At 49.9% G+C, this 24,655-nt stretch overlaps 1 protein-coding gene and 1 pseudogene across 1 annotated transcript; both read right to left on the bottom strand.

Moving 5' to 3' along the window:
* The window catches only part of LOC140845287 (peroxisomal coenzyme A diphosphatase NUDT7-like), an 82,306-nt pseudogene extending 81,130 nt beyond the window's left edge, over positions 1-1,176 (bottom strand).
* LOC140845286 (interleukin-9 receptor-like) lies at positions 1,115-24,198 on the bottom strand. Its single transcript, XM_073219275.1, has 10 exons — positions 24,057-24,198; positions 9,613-9,809; positions 8,706-8,880; positions 7,188-7,301; positions 6,773-6,968; positions 6,465-6,643; positions 5,713-5,942; positions 4,911-5,112; positions 4,295-4,400; positions 1,115-1,275 (listed from the first exon to the last, which is right to left on the bottom strand). Exons 1-10 carry the CDS (start codon positions 24,196-24,198, stop codon positions 1,239-1,241), a joined length of 1,578 nt encoding a protein of 525 aa, XP_073075376.1. The 3' UTR covers positions 1,115-1,238.
* Between the last annotated feature and the right edge of the window lie 457 nt (positions 24,199-24,655).

The raw sequence follows: 24,655 nt of genomic DNA, 5'->3' as shown, positions 1-24,655 counted from the left end.
CTCTTTCACACACACACACACACACATGTGCACACACAAGACACACTTCAGTTAGAACAGTGTGAGGGCCATGTCTTTGTCACAAACAGTGGAAGAGAAGAAAGCAGAGCAATGTCTTCAAACGCTAAAGGGAAAACACTGTTTACCTAGAAGTTTACACCCAATGATAATATCCTAAAAAAATGAAAGTAAAACATGGTCAGTATACCTCCATGATTTTTTGCATGTTCCTTCCCTTGGGTGGAATGCCCTCCCTCCATTCTTCTGCCTGGCTGATGTATTCCTAACTTTCAAGAACCAGCTCATAGGTTTATTGGTACATTTGTTTTTTATGAAGCCCTTCTTGAGTATTTACTATGTGTTTGACACTGCTAGACGCCAAGGATAAAAGATCAGTAGTTGGGACAGACCAATTTCTTAAGCTTACTGCTTCCTATGCAGCATATGTAACAAGAAGTACAAACATGCCTAGGTAATTAAATGTCCTGTGAGGTACACTGGTGCCCTAATGGAAGCTGAAGGCAGAGGCCCTTCCCCACAGGTGCAGAGTGGAGGGGCGAGGGGGTCCTCCTGCTTCCATCTGGACAGGAGGTCTGACCACTGTATAAGTGTCCCTCTACACGAGGTCCAGTCTCAGTCAAGGGTGAGCTCCAAAGACTTTAGTCCATTTTCCCAAAAACAGACAGGACGCAACTGACCAGGTCAGGGCTCTATAACTTTCAGGATCAAGACTAGCGTCTGCCAAGGGTAAGAGAGAGGAAAATGCCACACAAGTCCTCATGCTACCTATTCACCGGGGTCTTGCCTCTGACTGTGAACAACTCCCACACAGGTGCCTCCTTGCTGGGGATCCAGGTTCGGCTGGTCACGGGAAATGCCAAAGGCCACGGGCAAGATGGACACAGAGCTATGTGTGTCTCCAGGGACAGTCGAGGGGCAGCATGCCTGGTAGCAGCCCAGGGCACAGTAGCCACTGCTGCTGCCCTGTGATGGCAAGGGAGCTGGCCCAGGGGGGCTCACAGGGCCCCAGTCCTCCTGGGGCAGGTAGGCAGGTGGCTGTCCTCTCCACTCCATGTGCCCAGCTGACAGTACATCTGCTGGGAGGCCTGTGCCAAGGCCCTCTTCCTCCTCTAGGCCCAGTGATTGCCAGGGAACCCCTGTGTCATAAGTGAGCATCGCAACGGCCTCCTGGACACTGGACTCTGAGCCTTCTCGTGGGGTACCGACGTAGTCCTGGCTCAGACTCCAGCCAGCTCTGTGGGCCCCTGTCCAAGTCTGGAACAGAGCACAGACGGGAGGGGAAGGCTCAGGCTGCACCTTCAGGCCTCAGCCTGGGAGCAGCCTTGTGTCCTCCTCCAAGAAGCACTCCTGATCTCCACACACAGAGGCCAAGCAGCGTCTGAGCTCAGAACATTCTGTCTTCCTCTCATAGGACAGCCAAGCCCCAGGTGGGAGACCTAGTTCCTTAAGGGCCCTCATCGGTCCCCCAGCACGGGGCCTGGTGCTCACAGCACCTGAGCCAGGCAATGTTGGCGGGTGCCGGACAGAGAAACCTGACTGCTGCTCCTGACATCTTCAGCAGCTAGAGACAGGGCAGCACCCTCACCCTACGTGCCCCCACACACACACACACACAGGGCTGCTGTGGGAACTGGCACCTTTGGGCTGAGGCCAGCAGACCCCAGACTCCTCCATGAGACAGCAGGACACCCCTACCTCCAAAAGGAAGGTGTTCCCTTGGTGGGAGACAAATGCACCACACACTCCAGACCCTCCATCACTGTCCTTTTCCTGGAGAGCTGACCCAAGGCCCCAGACCAGCACTTGAAGGGTCTAAATGACCCTGGGCCATGGTCTTGGTTCTACAGAAAAGGGTCTGAGGGCCTGTGAACCATGTAACACAGGCCAGGGGCAATCAAAGTCTTTGCCCCCATCAGCCTTTGTCCACAGTTGCCTCAGGGGACACGCCCATCATCTTGGGGCATGAGGTGGGCCCCACCAACGACACCGCGGTCCCCTTTAAGCCCCCAAGCACACTCTGAGACAACAATCATGAAAAGTTGGCTGCCTGCCAGGAGAGAAAAGGGCTAGGAGGTGAGAGGGCACTGCAAGGCCAGAGAGGAGACCCTGGAAGAGCTGGTTGGTGGACCCTGGGAAGCACCACCTCCTGTCCTTTGCCCACCTGGGAGGGTGGACACCAGAGATCACCCTCTGGAGCTTCTCCCTGGCCCCTACTCCTGCTTAGGGGAGCAAGACCAACTGGGCAAGCAGGGAGATGAGGGGTCTGCACAGAAGGTCTCATTTGACCCTCCAGGTTGTTCTCAGCTTGATTTGGCTTGTGGGAGCACCTGGCACCAGAAAGGGGGACATGCAGAGTCTGCTCATGGGCCATGGTGCCAGTGTGCTCCCAAGAGACCCAGGAGGGGCCAGACACTCCACAGTAACCATTTGAGCACTGCCCATAGACCCGTGAGGGCCCTGTAAGAGCACACAGACCCCCCCATGGCCACAGACACAGACACCTTTGGGAAAGAAGAAGGTACGAGACAGCTGGTGGGTGCGGATGGCACCCAAGGTTCACACCTCACCTGGAAGGGGCTGCTGCGAACTAGAAGAAACATCAGTAGAGAGCCTAGATGTTTTTCCATCAATAATGGGATTAGAAACACAAGAACAAAAATAAGCAACCAAGAAAAACACATACTTTTTTGGCCCACTTGAGACACTATGTAAATTTACGTACAGCAAGAAAGCTCAAAGCACTGACAAAGGCTCCCCTGCCCACTCCAAGTCCTCACAGAAAGCCCACATCCTGGGTAGGGCAGCTATCTGGGCAAGCCCGGCTGCATCCCACCCCCACCTCCTGCAGCAGGCAGGGCACACGTCTGGAAGTTCCCATTGTGCACCCTGTAGAGAGGCTGGAAGAAGGCCGCTGGAGAGGGCACATGCTGGTAAAAAGTTTTCTTCACCGTGAGGCCAGGGGAGGACAGTCAGAGGCCTATGGCGACCCAGGGGGGGCTCTTCCTGAAGCTCGAGTCCTGGGCGCATGAGGTCACTGCAGGGAACTTAGTTTCCTGCCAACTGGCAGGTGACTGACCCTGACTCATCCTTGCTGCTGCCATGCTCTCTCTTTCTATTGGGTCCAAACCTGCTCTCGAGGCAAGACCCAACACTGGGCACCCTGTGGCCTCCCTGGCTAATGACCCCATAGAACTGATCGCTGGGAGTGATCAGGCATTTCCTCAGCCTGAGTAATGAGCCAGCACCTGCAGGAACCACACCTGTGCCATTAGCAGACAGGTGGCAGCTCTCTGCCCCACCTGACCTCTCCCTGAGCACTGCATCTACTTGCCCAGAATTCAGTGGTCCTCCCACGCGGATGTCACAGAAGGCCCAGTAGGTCCAAATCAACCTCACTGACCTCCCCTGGAGTCTGGCCCCTCCAGTTCCCCACCTTGGGGGTGACATCATGGGTCACTGATCATATCGGATCAGCCCACGTGTTCCCTCTGTTTTTCTTCCTAAGACCCTGGCATTTCCCTCGACTTTGCTCCATGTCTACTTCTCTCACCAACTCAAGCCAAATATCTTCTCTCCGGATCCCAGCACTGGCTCCCTCGCAGGTTCTCCCCAATCCCTTGTACCCCAAACATCCATCCTAAAAACATAAACCATATCAGGTCACACACTGTCTAACACACCTCACGCACTTCCCTTTGCTCTGAGGATGAGCCTGGCGCCCTCCTCAGCCCTCTCACCAACCCCACCAGGCCCCACCCACAACTCTCTCCCCCACCCAACCTTGCTGTCTCTATCTGACCTCCTCTCTCCTTCTCTGCTCCCTGTCCACACCTGGCCAGTATCCTCTGGCAACCGGTCTTTGATGAGGCCTCTTGTACCCTGATGTGTATGATGGCTTATTTCAGGAGGGCCTTGGTGTCTGTCTTAGTCTATGACATCCACCAAATGAGCAAATCACCAAGTAACCTCCAGAGGCAGGAGCCGAGGACCTCGGGTCACTTGATCCTGGTGACTCTGAGTCCCTGCACAGCTCTTTGGGGCCACAGACAGCCCCAACACCTGGCAAGTTGGGAACTCCCCTCTATCCAGGGCAGAGACCTAAAAATCCCACAACATCCAGGACCATGTGGTGGGGAGGAGCACAGGGAAAGGGGTTGCTGGTTTGGCCCTCGATGCCCCACCTGACTCACACCCACACAGGCACACGCACTCAAAAGGACCCACAAATTCTCACGCACACACATTCAAAAACACATGCCCCTTGGCTACCAACCTGGATGACAGCTTGAACAGGACAAAGGTCAAACTGGTCAGCAGGAAAAAGATGAAAACAGCAACAAGGGTGCTGTGGGGCTTCCCCAAAGCAGGGGTCAGGCAGCCTGTGAGCAGGAAAGGTCGGGGCAGTGAGCGCGCTCAAGCTCTGGATGTTTCTCCAGATCCATGTGCGTGGCAAAGGCACCACTAGGAGTGCCTTGGGCCACAGAGGAGAGTTTGACATGGGCCTCAGAGGCTTGTGCCACCCCTGCTACAGCACACTGGGTAAATCACACACCCCTGTGCCTCACACGCCCGTATGCATGGTCATCAGGCTCAGCGAGCACTCTTAGCACTGCTGGGCCATATCCAGGCTCCAGAAACAAAAGCCCCAGGCCTAGTGTGCAGCCATTGCCCACACCCACTCCCAATGATACCTACTAACTACGGGTTCCTGGGAAGCCCACTGCTCAACGGGAGTTTGTTTCCTCCTTACACATGTCGTATCTCCAGGGGAGAGTAGTCAACTAGGGCATGACTGCTGCAGGGCGGGGATCCAGGAGAGTGAACAGGTGGGAGTGTGGGATGAACAGGGGAAGGAGGCCACGCCCAGACTCTGGCAGGGCAACAACCACCTCTTATCCGGGGAGAGCGGAAGCTCATGGCCTGGCTCCACTCACTCCACAGGCCCTCAAAGCGCTCCTCCTCTGCCACTTCATCCTCCAGTGTGGCCATCTGGACACGCAGCCTGTCCTCACAGCTGGAGCCAGGGTCTAGCTCAACAGCTTCCACGATGAGCCAGGTCACCCCAAAAATGCGATCTTTGTACCGGGACTGCTGTGGGGTTAAGGAAGATTAGCAGTTGCTGAAGGTGAGACTGGGCCCACTGGCCCTCGAGAACATATGCACATGCACATTCACAAATGCACAAACACGTGCACACACCAATGCACGTACACACACATAAATTCACACACACAAATACACATACACATGTCTTGCACATAATTAAATGCACATGCACACACGCACACACATACACACATAAATGCATGCACGTGCACAAATATACACACGTACATACACATGCATAAACATAAACATGCACAACCACCACATGTGCACACACATAAACATGTGCACACACAACCATGTACGTTCACATGGACACACTTACATATATACATGCACATGTCCACAGGCACATTTAATTCATTTACCTGTATGCACACTTACACACATGCATACATGAACACGGTCACCACACTCACTATACTCATACACTCAAACACATAGGATTGCCCTGTAAACACTCATACATATAAGCACACACAGGCACCCTTACATGCTGACACACATGTACACACACACAAACATGTATGTGCACAGTCGCACTCATCAGGCTTGCACAGACCTACCTTGGCTCTGGTCGCCTACCTTCCTCCTAATCCTGAGCTGACATCCCCCGTGTGGGATGAGGAGCATCCCAGAGGCTCCTGGGGTAGCCAGCTCAAGTGTTACCTCCCAAGTCTCTTCCTGTTTCTTGAAGGCCAGTTCATAGCTGAGGAGTGAGGTCAGTGGCTCCAAGGCAGGACTGCTGCTCCAGGTCAGGGCACAGTTGCCAGAGCTGACATTGCTATTCAAGTCCAAAGGAGGGTCCAGCTTCACTGAAACAGAATGAGGCCATATGAGGGTGTGTCAGTCAGCACACCCCCGACTGGAGATCTGAAAGATTCTAGTGGGACCTCTCAAACGAGGGGCCTCACCAGGAAACAGGTCCAGAGGACCCCAGGTGGGACAGGATGTCAATGACTTCCTCCAGCCCCTGCACCCATACAAGGTGATTTCAAACTCTTGCCTTCCCCTTCCCTTTATGAGCAGCTCCTGGAAGCACCTCCCAGGGTCTCACTATAGTCCTTCCTGCTATGACTGAAGTACATTTTAAGTAACTTAAGTTGTAACCTGTGCCCCAGCTCAAAGCCCTGCATCTCATCCTCCTCTAAAACCCCACCCTCCAGTAACCAGAGGGCCTGCCCCTCCCGGGGGCCCAGCCTGCTCCTAGCCCTGGCTCTCTCTTAGCAGGGCTGAGAGCGCTCATGGGCCATGGGGATTATGAGCTGCAGGGCCCTGCCCCCACCTCCCAAGCAGCCAGATGCCTCCTGGCCAGGGCACCCCACTGCAGGCCTCACCATGTCTCCGGGGCAGGTACTGTGAGTCCACCAGGCTGACCTGCTCCTCCCCAGACACATCATGGTGCAAAGTGATGGAGAAGCTGTCAGAAGGTACCAGCACCTCCTCAGGGGGAAGCAGCATGCTGCACACGCTGGCTTGGAAGACACACCTGTGCTTGCTTCCCGGCCCGTGCTTGCTGGAAAGGGCATGTGTTGACCAAGGGACTGCTGAACCAGCCAGTCTCCTGCTGCTGTTGTCATGGGGACCCTATCTTCGACCCTGCCCCCTGCCCCCTTCTCAGGTGGGCCTGGCCCTCCAGCCTCACCTGGTGAAGAGGAGCCATGAGCTGGCCCCCTGGCTTGGCTCTGGGGCAGACCAGTGGCAGTCAATCCTCAGGATGTTGTTGTTGAGGCAGGTGACAGTCCCAGCACCTGGCCCTGAGGAAAGTGACACAGTAGCTGCTCCAGGGCGGGAATGGGTGACTGCGAGGCTCTGGCAGCTGACACCCTGACAGGCAGTCCCTAGAGATGGATCCCTGAGAAATTCATCAAGGGGAAAGTCTGGAGGCCTTGGTGGTAACAGGCTCTGATTCATCATGCATGGGTGGGACTGAAGTCCAGACTGATTCCTGGATGACAAGTCCCAGCACAGTTTGGGACAAACCCTTCCCTGTGGAGTCTGACAGAGCACAGCCCTGCCCTGCCCCACTCTCCATCCACCTACCTCTCTAGTGCCCTCACCTCCTCCTTCCCCTGGTGCAGAGGCCCCCAAGCCAACCCAGGTGCAGATGCAGGAGCAGATCAGCAGCCAGGTGCCCATGTCCCAGATCAGGGCCTCGCTCTCCAAGGCCTGACCTGCAAGGGATTGAGCTGAGGGGTCCTGCATGGGAACCACCTTGGGAAGTTTTCCCCTTGGATGCTCCTGAGTGGTGCTCTGAGTGGGTCACCACCTACTCCCTCAAAGGGTGCATTTAATAAAGACCTATACCAGTGTTCTGCCCAGGAAGTCATAGGAGGACAGCAGTGAAGTATCGATGCAACAGACGGTGTTTCCTAAACTCTGTTGGAGCACCCCTGTTCTGAGTTGCCCTGTGAAGGAGAACGCCCCAGAAGAGCTCCTCCTCCAACACTTTGTCTTCCAGTGTGGCCATCTGTCACCACCAGCAACAACTGGAACTGGGGTCCACCTAGACAGCTTGACAAGATGAGGCCGGGCACCCTGACAGTGCAATCCTTGTGCCAGGCCCACTGTGGGGTTAGGACAGTTAGCAGGTACTGAGGGTTAAGACCAGGTTCATCAGCCCTTGGAACATATGCATGGTGCCAGAGGTCAGCTGGAGACAAGGGGCTGGGTATTAGGAAGTGTCTGGGTGTGGGGAGGCTTAGGCAACCTATCACCCCTTTTGCAGGTCCAGATGGTGCACTGATAGCTCCTAAGCAGGAAGCAGGGCCAGCCTGGTTATGCAAGCCTGATGGGTGATAAGGAGCCGTAACAGCAGCAGATGTACACACAGACCACAGCACGTAAGCCCTGGAGGAGCCAACACACATTCACCAGGCAGCAGACACCGCTCCAAAACCACCCCCACGCCCCTAGCAGCCTATGTCTGTGCTCACAGGACAGACCCCTATTAAGATCAATGATCAGGAAGACCTCACTGTGCCCTAGCACGGAGCATTGCCTGTCACTACCAGCAACAGCATGGGAGGCCGTGGCGAGTTCACTCACCCTCCTGCAGCGCCTACTGGATGGAGATCGGGGAGCAGCATGGTCACAGCTGACCCTCAGGGTGTGAGGACAGGGTCAGAGTGAGTGCCGAGACCTGAAGGGGGCTAAGCCACAGCAGTCCCTTCCCAGGGGATGGCCATTGCCCCAGCGGTTGGGGGAGCCCTGCATCTGTGCAGAGTCAGGCCAGGGCTCCTTGGCGCCTCACAGCTTCATGCCAATAACTGCATCAGCTTACTGTCCCTTTTACACAGTGTCCGTTTCACATTTTTTTAATGGGAAGAGATCCCATTATTTTCCCCACTCACCCAAGAAGTTGGCAGACACACAGGTGAAGTGTTATGTAAATAGACACTTATCCAGCACTGTCTTTTCTCTGATGGAAGAAGAAATTCAGCCCCTGGCTCCCCAGGAGCAGCTGGAAACTGGGCGACACGAGGACTGTGCTAGGAAATTGGGCTATAAATGGAAGCAGGAACAGGGTCCCCCTTCGGACCACAGACTCTGGCACCTGAGGAAGCCATGGGAGGTACCGATGCTGTTGGGAAGAGACTGCTTGAGGTCACTGTGCTTCCTCAGGTGGCGCTGACAGCAGGTGGGGAGCCAGAGGGACCAAGGCAGGAAGACCAGCTGGGATGAGGAGAGAGGAGGCACAGAGGCGGCTACGGAAGAGGCAAGTGGCACCGAGAAGCGTTTTCCACATGAATTCTGAGAGGGGCGAGCAGGAAGGGGGGCTACATATGTGGGCAATGGCTAGAATGAGGGTGCTGACAGTGCTTTTGGGGGAGTCTACTCCTCCCGTACCTGCCGAATGGCATTCTCTGCTCACAGTCCCCCTCACAGCCCCTCTGAAGCCAAGTCAGAAAGCTCATTGCTATGCCATCTCCCTACACCAGGCCCCGCTAGGGGAGACCGTCTGCTGTGTACCACCCCCACTGCACCCAGCCAAACAGGGTGAGGAATGCATCCTGAACCACTCACAGGTGCTGCCCTTGCCACTGGGAACCTGGGAGGGTGGCTCCTGGACACTACTTGAGCACAAACTCTCTCCTCCCCTTCTTCTGCTTGGCTGAGTTGCCCATCTTCTGGAATCCCACCAGCTGCTGCCCCTTCCACTGCTCCAAGGAGGGATTCCGACTCCTGGTTCCTCTTCTGCCCTAAGGTCCCCCAAAGGAATGGGGTCCTGAAAAGGGCTTGAACCCCAGGATCTGGACCTCATCTCCACTCATGGCTGTCACAGCTGAGACCATCCAGTCACAGGACACTCACTCACACTCATCCCCACAAAGGTCGTGAGTCTCTTGCAAGATGAGAAACTGCCTGACACACAGTGCTCTTCCCTCTGCCCAGCAGCAGTCACGACCCCTCCTGGCCCGGAAAGGAGAACCGCCATCCTTGTGATCAGCATTGCAAACCTGCCTTCTCTCAGAGATGACTCACCTTCCCAGATGCATCGGCCAGATCCCACGGCAAGGCTGAGGGGCCCCAACCCTCCAGACCTGCAGGTGACTTGCCTCCGACCGTCCCTGCAAAGCCTCTCAGGATCTCAGCCAAGTTGTTTCCTCTGGGCTTCACTGGTCCCTTCATAGGCACAAGCACTGAGGGCTGTGTGACCCTGAGGTTCCTTTGGCTCATTTCTGGAAGGAAGCCAAGTCAGCACTGTGGATGAGACAGGCGTTTTCACATTTTCAAAGCTTTTTCTGGAGGGGTAATTCCAACTCCCACCACTCACTTTTGGCAGGCACAGTAGCCTCCCAGCGAGTGGGAAACCGTCTTTTGTTTTCATAAAGACAGAAGGAGCATTTCATCACACTACAATGATTAGCAATTTGCAGCCCTAAGTGCAGGGCTCTTGTACATAATCAGTGGGTGCCCACTCCTTCCTGAGGGCAGACTGACCTCTGGAAGCTTGCAGCATGACGGAGTGGTTTGGGAGTGAGAGCCCTTGCAGGAGAAGGGAAAGTGCCCCCTCGGGGATGGAGGGACAGGGATTGGTTGGTGAGCCTACCAGGGTAGTAGCAGACTGAGTTTGCCCATTAGAAGCATTTCCTGGAATTAGCTGAAAATGGATTTAGGTTCTATTAGATTAGAGCTAGATGAAAAAATTATCAGAAATCTCAAAACAAATGAAAGAAATGCACCTCAGGTACTCTCATTAAAGAGTAAATGATTTTCCTTAGACAAGGTTCAGCTCTAGACAAGACGGAGAGGTAGGGAGTATCACTAGTCATCACTGGCTTCATCACATGTCATTTCAGAGGCTCCTGTGTGCCCCAAACTGTAGACAAGAAGACAGAGCCAGGGGTGGGACCAGAGGCCGGCACCTTTCCACCTCAGCCAGCCCTTTCTCCTCCGACCGCCTGTGTGCTCCCAGGCAGGAGGCTGGCTGGATGTACCCCTCAAGTCCCCATCTCAGAACACAGAGCTCTCCCACTTTGGGATTCCGTGACCTCTTTGGGGAGGTGCCTAGATCCCCCTCAAAACAATGAGTAATTATACTACATTTCATGTATGATCCAAATAGTAAGTGTATTAGGACGGAAGAAGAAACCAATTCTACTATACGGATCGTAAGGAGTGAAAGAGTGGTGCCATCAGGAATGGAAGCAGTGGATGGTGCAGGACCTGCAGGGAGCCCTGGGTTGAATCCCTGCTCTGCTGCCACCCTGACAAGTTACATAATCTTCCTGAGCCTCAATTTTCACATCTGTAAAATGGGATGAGAGGGCTGCTTTGAGATGAAGTGTATGTATGGAAGTTAGGACAATTACTTAGCATTACCTAACATGTGTGTCCTGGCTTTTGAGCTGCTGAATATAGCTATACATTCTTTGCTGCTCCTTCCACTGAGAGGTAGAGCCAGATGGCCCTCTCCTCTGTCTGGGCTGGTGCCAGTATCTTCTTGACAATGGAGTGATGTTCTGGGGCTGACAAGGCCAGGTGCTAAGGAGCCTTGCACCTTCTGCCCTGGTCTTTTGAAAAACCCGCTCTTGGACCCTGAGCCACCTTGTAAGAAGTTTGACTGCCTGGAAATTGTCACTGTGGGGAGACCACATGGCAGGCATGTAGAGAGGCCTAGGAGGCTGCACAGAGGAAGATGCCGGATGATTCCTGTAGCCCAGTCCTTAGCCTTGGCTCAAACCAGCGGAAGCCCTACGTGCTGTGGTGTAGAGACAAGTTGGTCCCCTGTGTGTCCCTCGGAACCGTAAGAGGTAATAAAGGGATGTGCATGGCATCCCTTCCTGAGTCTCGGGATGGTGTGGTATTTATCCTAAGAAGCTACACAGACACTTCCTTCTGTCCATGCTGTTGGCGTTCGGGGAAGGTGAGGCATGAGCACTTCCTTTCTGCAGGTGCCCAGCACCCCTCTTTCATCCCCAGGTTTGCTTCTGTAATTTTGTCTCACTCTGTGGATGGGCTTTCCTCTACTTTCTAGTTTCAGTGCAAAGAACTACCCTGAAGTTACAAGGAGAACATAAAATAGTCACATGAGGATGTGCCTTGTACATAGTATATCACTAGTAAAAAATCGATAAAATAGAAATCTGACTCCTACATGAATCTTTCAAATAAGTAGCTTCACTGAATGAAATCATTTTATTTAGGAAACCTGAGTGGTTCACTGGGGCACAGCTTCTGCTGTCACTTAGAGTGCTGGGTGTGGGCCAACTTCCTTCTATATTTGGGGCATCTAACCCAACACTTGTTCCTTCAAATGAGGAAGGGTTCAAGCACATCTAGGCACATCTCTATCAAAATCCAGAGTTGGATAAAGAATAGACACAGGGGGTCCCTGCCACCCACACAAAAAAACCCTTCCTGCATTTTGGTAGTCGCATACTATGGTAAAGAGGTAACACATTTTCTCAGATAGGCTGTTTTTACTAGAATACCACTGATCAGTGGACCTTTATCTTGTTTTGTCTGATGATTTTCTGAATTTCTGATAAATGTTATGGATGCTCTTTCTGGAAAGATGCATATATACAAAAAGAAACAATGTTCTGCTTACACTTATGGAAAGAGGGGGAGACCCCAGGCTCCAGATGTCCATCCCTGAGTTGAGAATAACTAACCTGAAGAAGGATCTTGCATTTTGATAATGCCTTCTTCCTAGACAGAACAGTCCTCAAAAATATATATGTATATTTTTGTTTGATTCACCTGCTTAGGTATGTGATGTAGAAGAATTCATCCTCTTTCAGGTGTAAAATATTCAAAAACCTATCAGGGTTTGTTTTAGTATGAGTTAAGTTTGTTGGTAAGCTTTTGGTAAGCTTTGACAGAGGTAGGCTGTCAGAAATAATTAAACTGAACCCTTGTTTGTTTGTTTTTCTCTTGGAGATTTCTTGCTTTTGCTCCACTTATTAAAATCACACTCAGCAGACTTATGAAAGCACATCTGTTTGTGAGGGGAACTCATCTTTAGCCTGAAATCAGCTAAGCAGACTCTTCACCAACCACACTGACTGTAGAATGCATCACATAATTAAGTGTTTACTGAAAAAGACAGCAAACTGGGCCTGGAGGAATATGTCAGAGCAGCTCTTGTCTCCATAGCAACACCCAGTGAGCCTTCCAGAAAAATGAACTCATTCGCAGGATCACTGATGCAAAATGATAAAGTGGCAACTAACAAGAGCACAACAATTAATGACATCATTATGTACAGAGCATTAAATATTTAATATCTCAGCTTTCCACATCAGCTCTCAATAATCCTAATTCATTTTCAGTTGTTTCAAAATTGCTTAAGTGGAGGACCACTGATATCTGTTGAGTACACTTCATGACTCTGAGTTCTTGATGTTATGTACACAGTATTGTAGAATTAATTTTATAAGCAATTAGGAAAATGCAGTATAATAAATTACAACGGGATTTTATTAGCCATGATCCCAGACTACACAGTTTCATTGACAAACGAGTGTTTATTCTTTGAAAAGAAAGGCACTCAAAAACCACTCTGGGCAACTTTCTCTTTCAAGAAGTCTGTCCTGGAGTTGAGTGGTCTTGGGGGGATCAGGTTGCCAGTTTTCTGAGGGTGTGACTCAGCAAAGTGTTTCATCCCCACTTCCCTACGAGGCAACAGGGTTTCAGAAAAGCTAAATGACTTGATTAAGACTAGCAAGTGGTAGGTAAGGTTTTTAATCAAATTTTGCCTCCAAAGACGGTGGTTTTATACATGCCTGCATGTTCATATACACACTGAAAGGAAAAGGGGAGTTGCAAAGTCAACAGTCCAGGCAGGTTTATTGCTAAACCTGAGAGGGACCCCCCTGTTCTGGCCAGCAGAACAAAGAAGGTGTTTCTTACAGGCTAAGAGGCTTTTTATGGCCAGGGTTTTTGGTGGGCTCTTTGAGGGGATGGGCCAGGGCTTGTGGCTTGCTGATGTGTCCTGTGGAGAATGCTTGTGACCTAAGATGAAGACTAGGTCTCTCTGAAATGGTGGGTGGACTTATTCAAAAAGGCGGTGCTCCTGTCGGGATCCTGTCACACACCGTAGTGCACCTCGGAGCTCTGAGGGCTCCCCTGCTGCGTGACAGGCCCTGCTGGCCGGGGCAGCACCATTGAGGTGCTGTGGCCTAGCAACCCCTTCTTTTTCAAATCGGGTAATGTGCAGTGAAAGCATTTCCACAGCGATGGTCTGCTCTTCCTGTGTGAGGATTCCAGAGAGCTTCCTGGTCGTGTGTGCTCACCCCTCTGGGAGAGACTGAAGAGGTGGGCAGTGCTTAATAAAACCCTAGAGACAAGCGGAGCTCTTGACAATGGGTGTTGTGCTGAAGGCAGTCTCCGTTAGACAAGAATCTCCCTGGATGCTGGTTCTGAAATTACAGGGATCCACAAGCTCTGAATAAAGTATAGATGTGTGAGTGTGTGTGTGTGTGTGTGTGTGTGTGTGTGTATGTGTGTGTGTGCACGTGCATGCACGGTGCATATATTCATTATCTTTGACTTTTAGGATCTTGTATTTTATAGTCTCTCAATAGATGACTATCATCTGGAGGTTGGTTGATGACCTGATTGGTATGGAGCTGGAAGCCAAGCCCCGCAGGGATGTGAGATGCACCATCAGATTTTAGGGCAGCCTGTGGCAGGGAGTGCCGCATTTATAAGCAACATACATCAGCCTTCATCATCATATTCATAATCACTTTAGTAAACACAATAAATGTTAGAATGATGACATAATAAAGTAATAACTAAGGGATTTATGTGGAGTATTTCACTTAATCCTCACAACAGTGCTTTTAGATAAAGAAACAGATGCTTGGTGAAGTTAAGTAACTAGACCAAGGCCCCAAAGCTGATGAGTGATGGGACAGGCAGCCTTTTTCTAGAGCTTGCATCCACCTTTAAGTTAAGTTAACTCCTTTGGGTTAAGTCAGTGCTCAGTGCAGTTCCTAGTTATGTTTGGAGAAAATCAGAAATTACTAGACATAGATTCAAACATTTCGTTATCTGCATTTGTAGCATATTTTAGTTTTACAAGACTAAAACCACAATGATGTGCTTAACATAGCTTGTTCTGTGTTTGTTGATTCATTCATTGATCTGTAGAATGTTGTTGGGTGCTTGTTCTCTGTTGGTTGATTCATTCATTGATCTGTAGAATGTTGTTGGGTACTTGTTCTGTGTTGGTTGATTCATTCATTGATCTGTAGAATGTTGGGTACATACAATGAGGGAAAGTCTGTGCTGAGTACTGAGCAGAGAGGTGAGCAAAATGCAGTTCCTTGTGAGAGGCTGGAAAGTTATACAGTAACAGAAGGCACGCATGGTGGGTATGATGGAAACCATGGAAAAGGGTGCTTCCCTCAGGTTTGGGGGTGGAAGTGGAGTTCACAATAGCAGCGTGGAGCCACGAGGAGAAGCCAGGAAGCTGCTGTAAGCAAGGAAATATGCATGGGTAGGAGTGACAACTTCAATTTATAATTACAGGATTCTTTACTAAGAGGCCTAATATCCCCTTTTCAGCTTCTTCCCACCTATGGAGTCATAACAAAGTCCAAAGCAGCTTAAAACCAGAAAGTCTCCAATGGATTAAAGAGAGTTGAAATTCCCAACATTGTGGAGTTAATGTCACAACTCAGAAAACTCATGTTCCTGTTAATGCATCTTATGAAAAACGACCAGCATGAGAATGTAAAATGGTGAAGCCACTTTGGAACCAGTTTCTTTAGAAACAGCCGTTGCTTAAAAAGGGAAACACAAAAGGAAAGCAAAACAAATAGAGTGAAAAAAGAAGTTAAGCATTCATTTACTATATGACCCAGCTTTTCCATTCCTAGGACTCACCCAAGAGAAACAAAAACATATGTTCGTGCAAAGACTTGGATGTGAATGTCCATAGCAGCATTATTCACGATGGTCAACTGGGGGATGAATAAACAATCCATGCTACTTATACACAACAAGGGAACACTATTCAGCAACAAAAAGGGGCAGCATTCTGTTCTGCGCCACAATGTGGACGAACCTCAGATGCATGCTAAGTGAAAGCAGCCGGGAGCAAACGCGGTTGGTCGGAACCTGTATGTTTTCTGGCAAATGCGTAGACCGTTACGGATCGGGCCAGAATTGTCTGGCCATGGCAAGGAGGAGAGCAGAGCGGAACTTGGCAGTTGCCAAGCCACAAATGTCTAGAGTATCTACAGCCTCACACCTGCAGAAGATTCTGCAAAATAGATCTGACTTCTATTAAGAGAAACCTCAACTTTTAACATTATTTCTAAATTTCTTCCACACTTGTTTAATATCAAGCTTTCAGGGAGATGAACTCTTGAGAGGATTGCAGTGTGTAATTCGCTGTCCTAAGGCAGGGGCTGGATTCACTGGAAACTCTTCTCGAGTGAAGCATCTGGCAAAGACCATTAAGCTCATCTCAGTTTTATTCCTGCGGGGGGCCCTTCTCTGACCACCCCGGGTTCCAGCAGTCCCTGCTGGCCTTGCCATTGCAGCCTTGGGGCCTGGGCGAAGCTCCTCTCCCTCCTTCCTCTGCTTCCAGCTCTTATTGGAATTGTCCCCTTGGTCTTTCCTTACCTGGCAGTCATGCCCGGGGGACTAGACCCCAGGAACTAATCAGGAGTCCTTTTCTCTTCAAAATAAACCTGTCTCATTTTGAGCCCTGTGCCATTTTAAATAAACCTGTAGTGAACTTACTGTTTTCTTATGGGCAGAAGCCATAGCTAACTTAGCCTATTATGGAGAGCCGACTTTTTAAAGACAGCTGGGGAAGAAGATAGAGGATTTTACAGACAGTTCGGTCACTAGCTCGTATATGTCCACAGGTGAGACATGCGTCTTCTGACCCTCTTCTCTGAAAGAGGAAATATACCCTATTAATGGAAGAAGGGACTTTGGTTACTATTGAATCCAACCCCTTATGTTACAGATGAGGGCATTATAATATTTACTTGAATGCTGCTGTACAAAATCACATTTGCATATTGCAAATCGCTATTATTTCTGTAAATGGGTGGCATGTATACATTTTTCTTTTATTTTTCAGTTGCCCGTAAAAATGCCTTCCACTAATTATCATGAGCTCATCTAGTCATACCTTTTAAACCGATTCAGTTTTTGTCATAGCCAAGTATGTGTTCTTTAATTCAATTATTGATAATGATTGATTCTAGTCACTGTTTAATAATATTTCTAATAACTGTATCAGATCTGTATTTCTAAAGGTTAAAAGTTCTAAGTTGCAAGAGTTATTTGTCTTGCTCTTTTTAAAAAGAAAGTTTCTTCTAAAAATGGGAAGAAATTTAAACTGCACCTCTCTGCCACCTTCTGGTAGGAAAGGAAAGCTCACCAGAGGAAAATGACCCATAAATACCAATAACTGGTTTTTTTCCTCCTGTTAATGCTTAGTTAGATAAAATCATTTATCTATGATTTTCTGTTATGTGTGTATTCTGTGTTCCTTGTTTTCTTATTCCTTAAGCTCATAAGGAGGGCAGCCGATCTGAGTCTCTTCTCTGAAGTGTTCTGGGTGGGCGCCGAGCTCCTCTTGGTCTCTGAGAAGCTCTCTCGGCCCACAGACGGGGATGGGGTTGAGCCAGGAAGATGGTGATTCCCAAATGGATGGTTCTGGCAACACCCCCAGTGCCCCAGTCCCAGGAGTGGAAAGTCTCTTAAGCACAAAATGAGCTGGGCAGCTGCTCCTGAGAGCAGTGAAACTGCCTGGAGGAGCTGGGCTGCTGGAAAATTTAAACTAAGCTCGGAGCAAGCCTTGCAGTGCTAGTTATAGGACACAGGTGTCTGCCTGCTTGAGAGGAGAAGCTCTGCGGTGCCGACTGCACCTGCCTTCCCACCGGGTGGCTGGCGCACAGGGATATACAGACAAGCGGTGAGCAGAGAGGCAAATAAACACATAAAATGTTAAGATGCTAGCACACTGAATTCCGAATGTATAAGACTAAGGAGGGGTTTTCCCAAGAATAGAAAGATCTTTTTTAACATTTAAAAACATCTGCTTTAAATGCATTCTCGCAGGTTGGGTCCCCTGAAAGCCGATGCTGAGGTGAGCCGGGCATGCAGGGTATGTATTAGTTGTTAATCCTACGGAAGGGAGAAGGCAAAGCAGGATTAGGCAGAGGGCCCGGGAGAGTGGTGATTAGGCGCATGGAGCCTTGCCTGGCCCAGGGGAGCTTTGAAGCCTATGTGGCTCCTCAGGGCTGCCCAGCTGTGACCCACAGCGTCCAGGCCTTCATACTCCCGCCTCCGTCAGTCACCTACTTTAATGGTGAGACTTTGAAGCCTTCCCATTAAATTCCAAAAAAAGATAAGGTACCCTTTATCACTGCATCTGTTCAACACTGTTTTAAAGGCACCAGCCAATACAATATGATACAATTATTTTTAAAGGAAAATGAAGTATAGTAAGTTCTTATTTACAGACAATATAATTTAATTATCTGTATTGAAAATCCAATATATAGATGTTTTTTTCAGGCCTGTAAATTCAGTGTAATTCCAATTTTTAAAAAAGCCCTACAGGATTGCTAGAATTTAACAAACTCATTGTATAATTAAGAGAAAGTCCTTTCCCCCAAAAGAACCAGCTCTATAGAAAAATGCATTTTCCCACAAGATGTTGCATATAATTTTCAAAATACTTAAAAAGAAAACCAGAGGATAATTGGCTTACTACTGTTTTATGAACTGAACATTTTGGTGCCTTCAACCATATTCTAACTTAAAGCTAGCTTATTTTCCTCAATCTGTGGTGGTTGAAATGTATCCCCTCTTCTGTACTATGTTTATCCCTTTAAACCATATATAATCCTTGAAATATCTCAAATGATGTTTAAAGTATATTTAAAACTTCTTCTACTCAACAAAGGCTACTCCCCCCCATCGTTTTTACCACTTCTGCCTATGATACAGCAATCTTCCCACCATCCTCCTCTCTTAACCCTGTGTTCAGCCAATCAATCAATCAATCATGAATGGTTGGAAATTCCATCCATCTTCCCATCCATTCAGCAAGCAGACACTAAGCATCTACTAAACCCGATCTTGGTCCTTAGTGTACAGAAATGAATAAGATCTGGTTTCTGCAGCTATACAGACAAGGAAACTCTGATATACTAATACAAATATGTAAGTGTTTATGACATACATCAGATACAGACGGAGCAGTTAACACTTTTAAAGGATTAGAGAGGTTTACAGAAGAAATGACATTAGAGCCAGTCCACTTGGAATTGGAAGGAAGGCTGTCTGCAGTGAAAGAAACTGCATATATGCAAAAGCAGAGAGGCCTGAGAGCTCCTGGCCTCTTTGCAGAACCACGGGTAGATCTATGTGACCTAAAGTAGGGTGGAGAGAGAGTGGGAAGAGGTGGGTCTGGAAGTCTAAGTCGAGACCAGATTTAATGTCATCCTCACACCCTAGGACTTCACTTTATTGGCAGTGGGGAGACAAGAAAAGTTTTAAGTAGAGTGATGCTGTGAGCCAATTAGTGTTCTAGAAAGAGCATTCTGCCTACAGTTTGGATGGAAAGCTAGAGGGCAAAGAAGCCGCAGACAGCCATGAATTGAACTTGGTGAAATTGTGTCCATGGTCATTGATCAGCTTTTTGCACCAGACACTCAAGATACTGATTAAGATTCCATGCCTCCGATCCCTCCAAGGGAGAGGAGGCTTGATTGGCATTGAGCAAGGGATGGATGTGTCATTAACTGAGGATCTGGAACATAGTTGTCCCCAGGCTAGGGCTGGGTGCTTGCGCATAGAGACTGAATCAAACATGGAAAGCCACCGCCTTGCAAAGAGCTAAGGAGCGTATGCTGACAGGCAGCATCTCGGTCAGGAACGTCCTGGAAGGCCAGCCAGACTCCTCATCAAAAATAACAATAGCCTGAGTACCTAATCGGTGTCAGTTTGAACAGCCTGTGACACAGATGTTATTTATATTTGTTTCAGTAATGAGCAAGTGGGCTCAGATATGTGCAGTTACTTGTCTGGGCCTGTGTGTCTCGTGAGTATGTGAGTTAAGATTTAGTCACAGATCTGTGTGACTCCAAGGCACGTGGTTGGAGAAGGAGAATCCTGGAACCCACAAGTTCTAGCCAGAGAGGACAGTGTCGAAGCAGAGATGGGAGGGAGGACTGAGGAGCTGCTGTGGCCTGGGGACAAGGTGACAGAGGCTCAGGTACAGATAACAAAACCACCCATGCTGAGAGATCCAGGACCTAGGTGGAGGCCCCGGGGAGGCTGGCCTCTCACCAGCCTACAGGATGCCAGCCAATGCTGGGCCAAAGGTGCACCTGCGTGTGCCCTTTCAGCCCCCAGCCCCCATGTGAGACTTGCAGCAGTCAGAAAGGAACTGGTCCCTCGTGCACCATCTGTTAGTGGCTGCCCACCCCCTCACCTCTTTGTACTCATAGCTGCACTATTGACTTGAGGATCAAAAAGGCTCCTTTATAAAAAATGGTCTGTTCCTTGAAGATCGGGAAGCACTATTCTGAATGCTTCTTGAGAGATGATTTTCTTCTCACCTTTTCTCCATTTCCAGTTCCCATTTGGAGAAAGTGTGAGTCTCCACATACATGTAAACTGCCGCCTCCACCACAGAGCAATCCTCAAACAGCAGTGCACATGGGGACAGCACACGGGACCTGAGGAGAATTGCAGCATCTCTGTGTCTCTTTGTCTTTTCATTCCTTTATTCCCCCTCTTTACATATCTGATGACCCAAAATCCATGTGTTCATCTCTATGACCCACACATAGTATACAAAGTCATTTTACTGCCATGGATAGCGCTGGTTCAGGCTTGGGCAGCAGCCCGCCCGATCCCGGCCTGCCCCAGCAGCGTCTGGCTTCATCTGTCTGCAGTATGGCCTGAGAATCAGGGTTTTTTAAGGCTCCTAAGATGATTCTCAGGTGCAGCTGAGGTTAAGAACTGTGGCTCAGCCAGCAGATGGGGCCGGAGAGTCTCCTAGGGCTAATCTCCAGTGTTACCGCAGAAGGAGAGGCTTCCTTAGGAAACAGTGGATACCCAGGTGGGAACTGGAGCCAAACGGGGTGGGGGACCTGGCCCTGCTCTGGGCTCAACCTGAAGGGGGAAGCAGGCATGTCAAGAGTCAATACCCAGTGTTCCTAGGGCCACAGAAGGGAATCAGCTCCAGAGTCAGACAGGGTCAGGGAAGGCAACGCTGAAGCTGTATCTTGAATAAGTAGAAATCTTCCCAGTGGTCAAGGAGAAGAGTTAAACAGTCCCCATGGAGAGAACAGCGCACAAAAAATCTTAGTGTTGCACACAGCAAGGTGTGTTTGGAGCATGGGGGTTCCCGGGGCTGGAGGAAGAGGGTTGTTAGCAGTGGTCCCCATACATTGCAAGGGCTTTTGTGTTTTTCTCCTCCAGGAAGAGTAAAAGCTATGGAGTTAGGAAAATTGAACCTTGCCCGCCACCATCCCAAGGAGAAAGGAACCCCTTAATAGAGGAATCAAGCACAGCTCAGAAAAACAAGAGTCAGTACCTTGAGGGAGGAGGAAGGGAGTCTCGGGGAGTCGGCCAGCCTGAGATGCTGCCCGAGGAGCCCCCCTGACAGCCCACCTGTGGTTCTCCAGGGGCCGGTGGTGATGGCGACGGGTAGACTTCTAAATAAGCCATACTTTCAATGCAGCCTTTAGGGACGTGTCACAGCTGTTCATTCACCCACACTGGACGGCACATCGGTAGATTGCTCGCCTAAGTTGCCGTTGATTAGGAGGAGTCCCGGATGGCTGGGCTGCCCCTGTGTGTGCTGTTGCTCAGGGATTCTCTGAGCCAGAGGCTGCGGCTCACATGCGTGTGATGCCCCAGTGTGTGTCCCTGTCCTCGGCTGGCACTGGCTTTGCCTCTGAGTTGTCTTCTTCAAGGAAGCACTGGAGCGTTTTGGTTTGCAGTCAATATGCAGAATGACTCTCTGGGGCCCTTTTCAACTTAAAAATGAGACCCTGGGGGGCAATATTCAGCCATGAACTATAGTGTTCATGAGATAAGACTGGTGGAGTTCAAGGGAACTGCCCAGTCCCAAGCAGAGCAGGAGCCCAGGGTGCCTGAGAGGCTGGGGTCACCGCCCCGGGAAGGCAGCTTGCTGACCCCTTTCCTCCATGTCTGAAGAAGCATATTTTAAAAGCCTCCAGGGAAGGACCCTTGGTCACGAAATGGCCATAGATTCTGTGGCCCACACTGTTTCTACATCCTCAAATCAAATTGCCTGGGGACTGATGACGCCGATCACTTCACGTCATTTTACTAGAGAAGAGAAAGAACAGCAGCAGGTATGAGTGGTGAGAACCACAGCTTTACGGTGGGGGAAGTCTGGGTGTGGCCTCACTGGCGGGCAGTCCTTTACTCGAAGTCCTTTATCCATAGATCATGGATTTGCCCAGATCACGAAAGAAAAGCATTCCTTACCAACTGGCCGTATTGTGGACTGACCGCAGCCGGGGAGCATGGGAATTCTCCCTGACACGGGCTGTGAACCCGTGGCCGCTTCATTCATTAGTGACTGCCTTTGTTCTCACCTACACTGCACTCAGTTCACCTCTTATAAACTGACATCATTTCTTCACATTCACAGGAGGTAACTAAGGGCAGCATAAACTTTCAGTTGTTGCATGTGAAAAAATACTGAGTATCCTATGAGTGTTGAGTAGCTGCAGGAAATAAAAACAAAACTTACAGGTATAATGTAGGAGATACATTGATATAAAAATCTAGCAGCTTCAAGCCATCTGAACAGGCCAAGGATTTTATAGTGTGGAATATTCCATAGGCCTTTCAAAGATGAGGAAAATTTATTTTTTAAACAATGACTATTTTAAAGACACCCTGGAGGGGCAGACTTTCTGCAACACATGTTTCCTGGCCCCTCCAGATCTCAACTATTTTCCACAACATTTGCTTTCCAAAAACAATTTCAGCATTGTGGAAACAGAATGTTGAATATTTCAGAACTGTAAGACTGGGAGGAAATAGCTTGTCTTTGAGGTTAGATATTAAGTTTAAACTAGTTCTGACATTTTATAGCTGTCTCAACAGAGCAAATGTGTGGTTTTGAGAGACCGTGGGGAGCCATGTTGTGAAGATCCCCAGGGAATTCCTCTGGCCCCTTCAGCACTTGGGAAATACTCACACGTGTCATGTGCTGGGTACTGAGCTGCACCTGTCCTCAGCACTGAAGACCCCTGCCTCTCCTTTTATATTGAAAAACTTAAGCAGTTCTGTTTCATTTTCTGACCACTCTTCTGTACGTAAACACTCACTATCGGTGTGAACTCAGTGTCCCACCCTTTTGCTGTTCTGGGTTGAGGTGTAAGTGTAATAATCTCTGACCCCTGTCAGTTGTAGAGTTTAGAAATTCAAGAGCCTTCTGAACTGACTTCTGACAGTTCCGGGGATTGACACTGGCCTGGGCGCCTCTGCCCTGGGCTTCCTCTTGTACTGACCTGCCACCGTCTCTCTTCTGCCCTCTGTCAATCAGGACGCAAACCTGTTTCTTGACTGGTTCCTAGCCATAGCTAGACATTCATTAGTACCAAGCATCTGGCAAATATTTAAGGAAGGCCAGGGATTTGGGGATCATGGCAGGGGCATCCCATCACCCCGCTCTTCTGCCTCCTCTCCCTCTCCCTCCTCCCAGCCTCCATGCATTGCAGTAGGATCTTCAGTTTCTTCTCTCCCTGTCAGCAGCTCTTGCCAAGCAATGCATGCAGGCAAACTTCTAGATGCTCTGATGGGAAAGCACCCACCATCTTCAGAGGCGGCTGGAGTTACACAGAGCAAAGTGATTTCTCCGACCTCTTTTTGTTCTGTTCAGTTTCCTTCCACAAGCCCCACTGTGTGTAGGCATTACCCTGGGCCTCCTGAGACAGATCTGCGTGTCTCAGCCCTGAGGAAGCTCGCCGGCTGATTTGCCCCTGAGGCCTCGTGCATGGTCAGAGGCCCTCAGAGTGAGTCTTACTCAATGGCTGGAAAAAGAACCCAGCTCCTGACAGGTGCTTTATCCTCCCTCACTCTTCTGAGAGCTGCAGGTGGGAGGGGCTGATCAGCTGCATTCCCAGGGGGCTGTGGTCCCGGCGCCTGGAGAGAGCTGGCCCAGCCACTGAGTGCCTGACTCCTGAAGACCTCCAGGTGGAGGTGGCTGGTGGAGGGTGATCTGAGCAGTGTCTGCATTATCCCTGCGCTAAGTGGTCTGAGCAAAGGCATGAGGGACCCAAGGTTACCAGGAAGTAACAAGGTAACTGGTGACCAGGTGGGCTCAACAATGAATCACATTGGGGAGTTTCCCTTCTGCACAACTTTCTACCGAGCAGTGAGTTCTAGATTCCTGAGTGGTGATCACCACCATCTCCACCAGCCCAGCTCTGCCTTTCAGCGCTTACCGAGATGGGGAGTGCCTTCAGGGAGCTCCTGATACAACTCTGCTTGTGGAATTGCCTGCGGCTTAGACTTCCGGTTGGCTGGGCTGCAGAGGGACTTTGGAGAACTGGCATGGGCACGGGGCAGCTGGCAGAGCCAGGCCATTCTGGGAGAGCAATGCAGGAGTTGAGACCAGCCCACTCACTGCCCTAAGATGACACCCTTCCCCTTAGGGCCTTGCTTCAGTGCATCACCACACTTCAGCAAGCCAGGGCCATGAATGCAGCAGAATACACGTCCTGAGACCTTGACACAGGTGACAGGTACCATGACAGGCAAGACCCACAAAGTCAGACCCTCCCCACAGCTGTCTTAGGAAGCTTGGGTTGTTCCCCAATACCACGGGGACTGGGAGACTTAAACAACAGGCATTTACTCCTCGTAGTTGTGGCGGCTGGGAAGCCCAAGGTCAAGGTGCCCACAGGCCAGGTGTCAGGTAAGAGCCCCTTCCTGGCTTACGGTGGCTGTGAGGGAGAGAGAGCATGCCCTGGTCTCCACCTCTTCTTACAAGGACACTAACCCCATCTGCAGGCCCCACCCCCCATGACCTCTTCTAACCCCA

The sequence above is a fragment of the Manis javanica genome, chromosome 12, assembly GCF_040802235.1.
Source record: "Manis javanica isolate MJ-LG chromosome 12, MJ_LKY, whole genome shotgun sequence".
NCBI lineage: Eukaryota > Metazoa > Chordata > Mammalia > Pholidota > Manidae > Manis > Manis javanica.
This window is presented reverse-complemented; position numbering and strand designations above follow the sequence as displayed.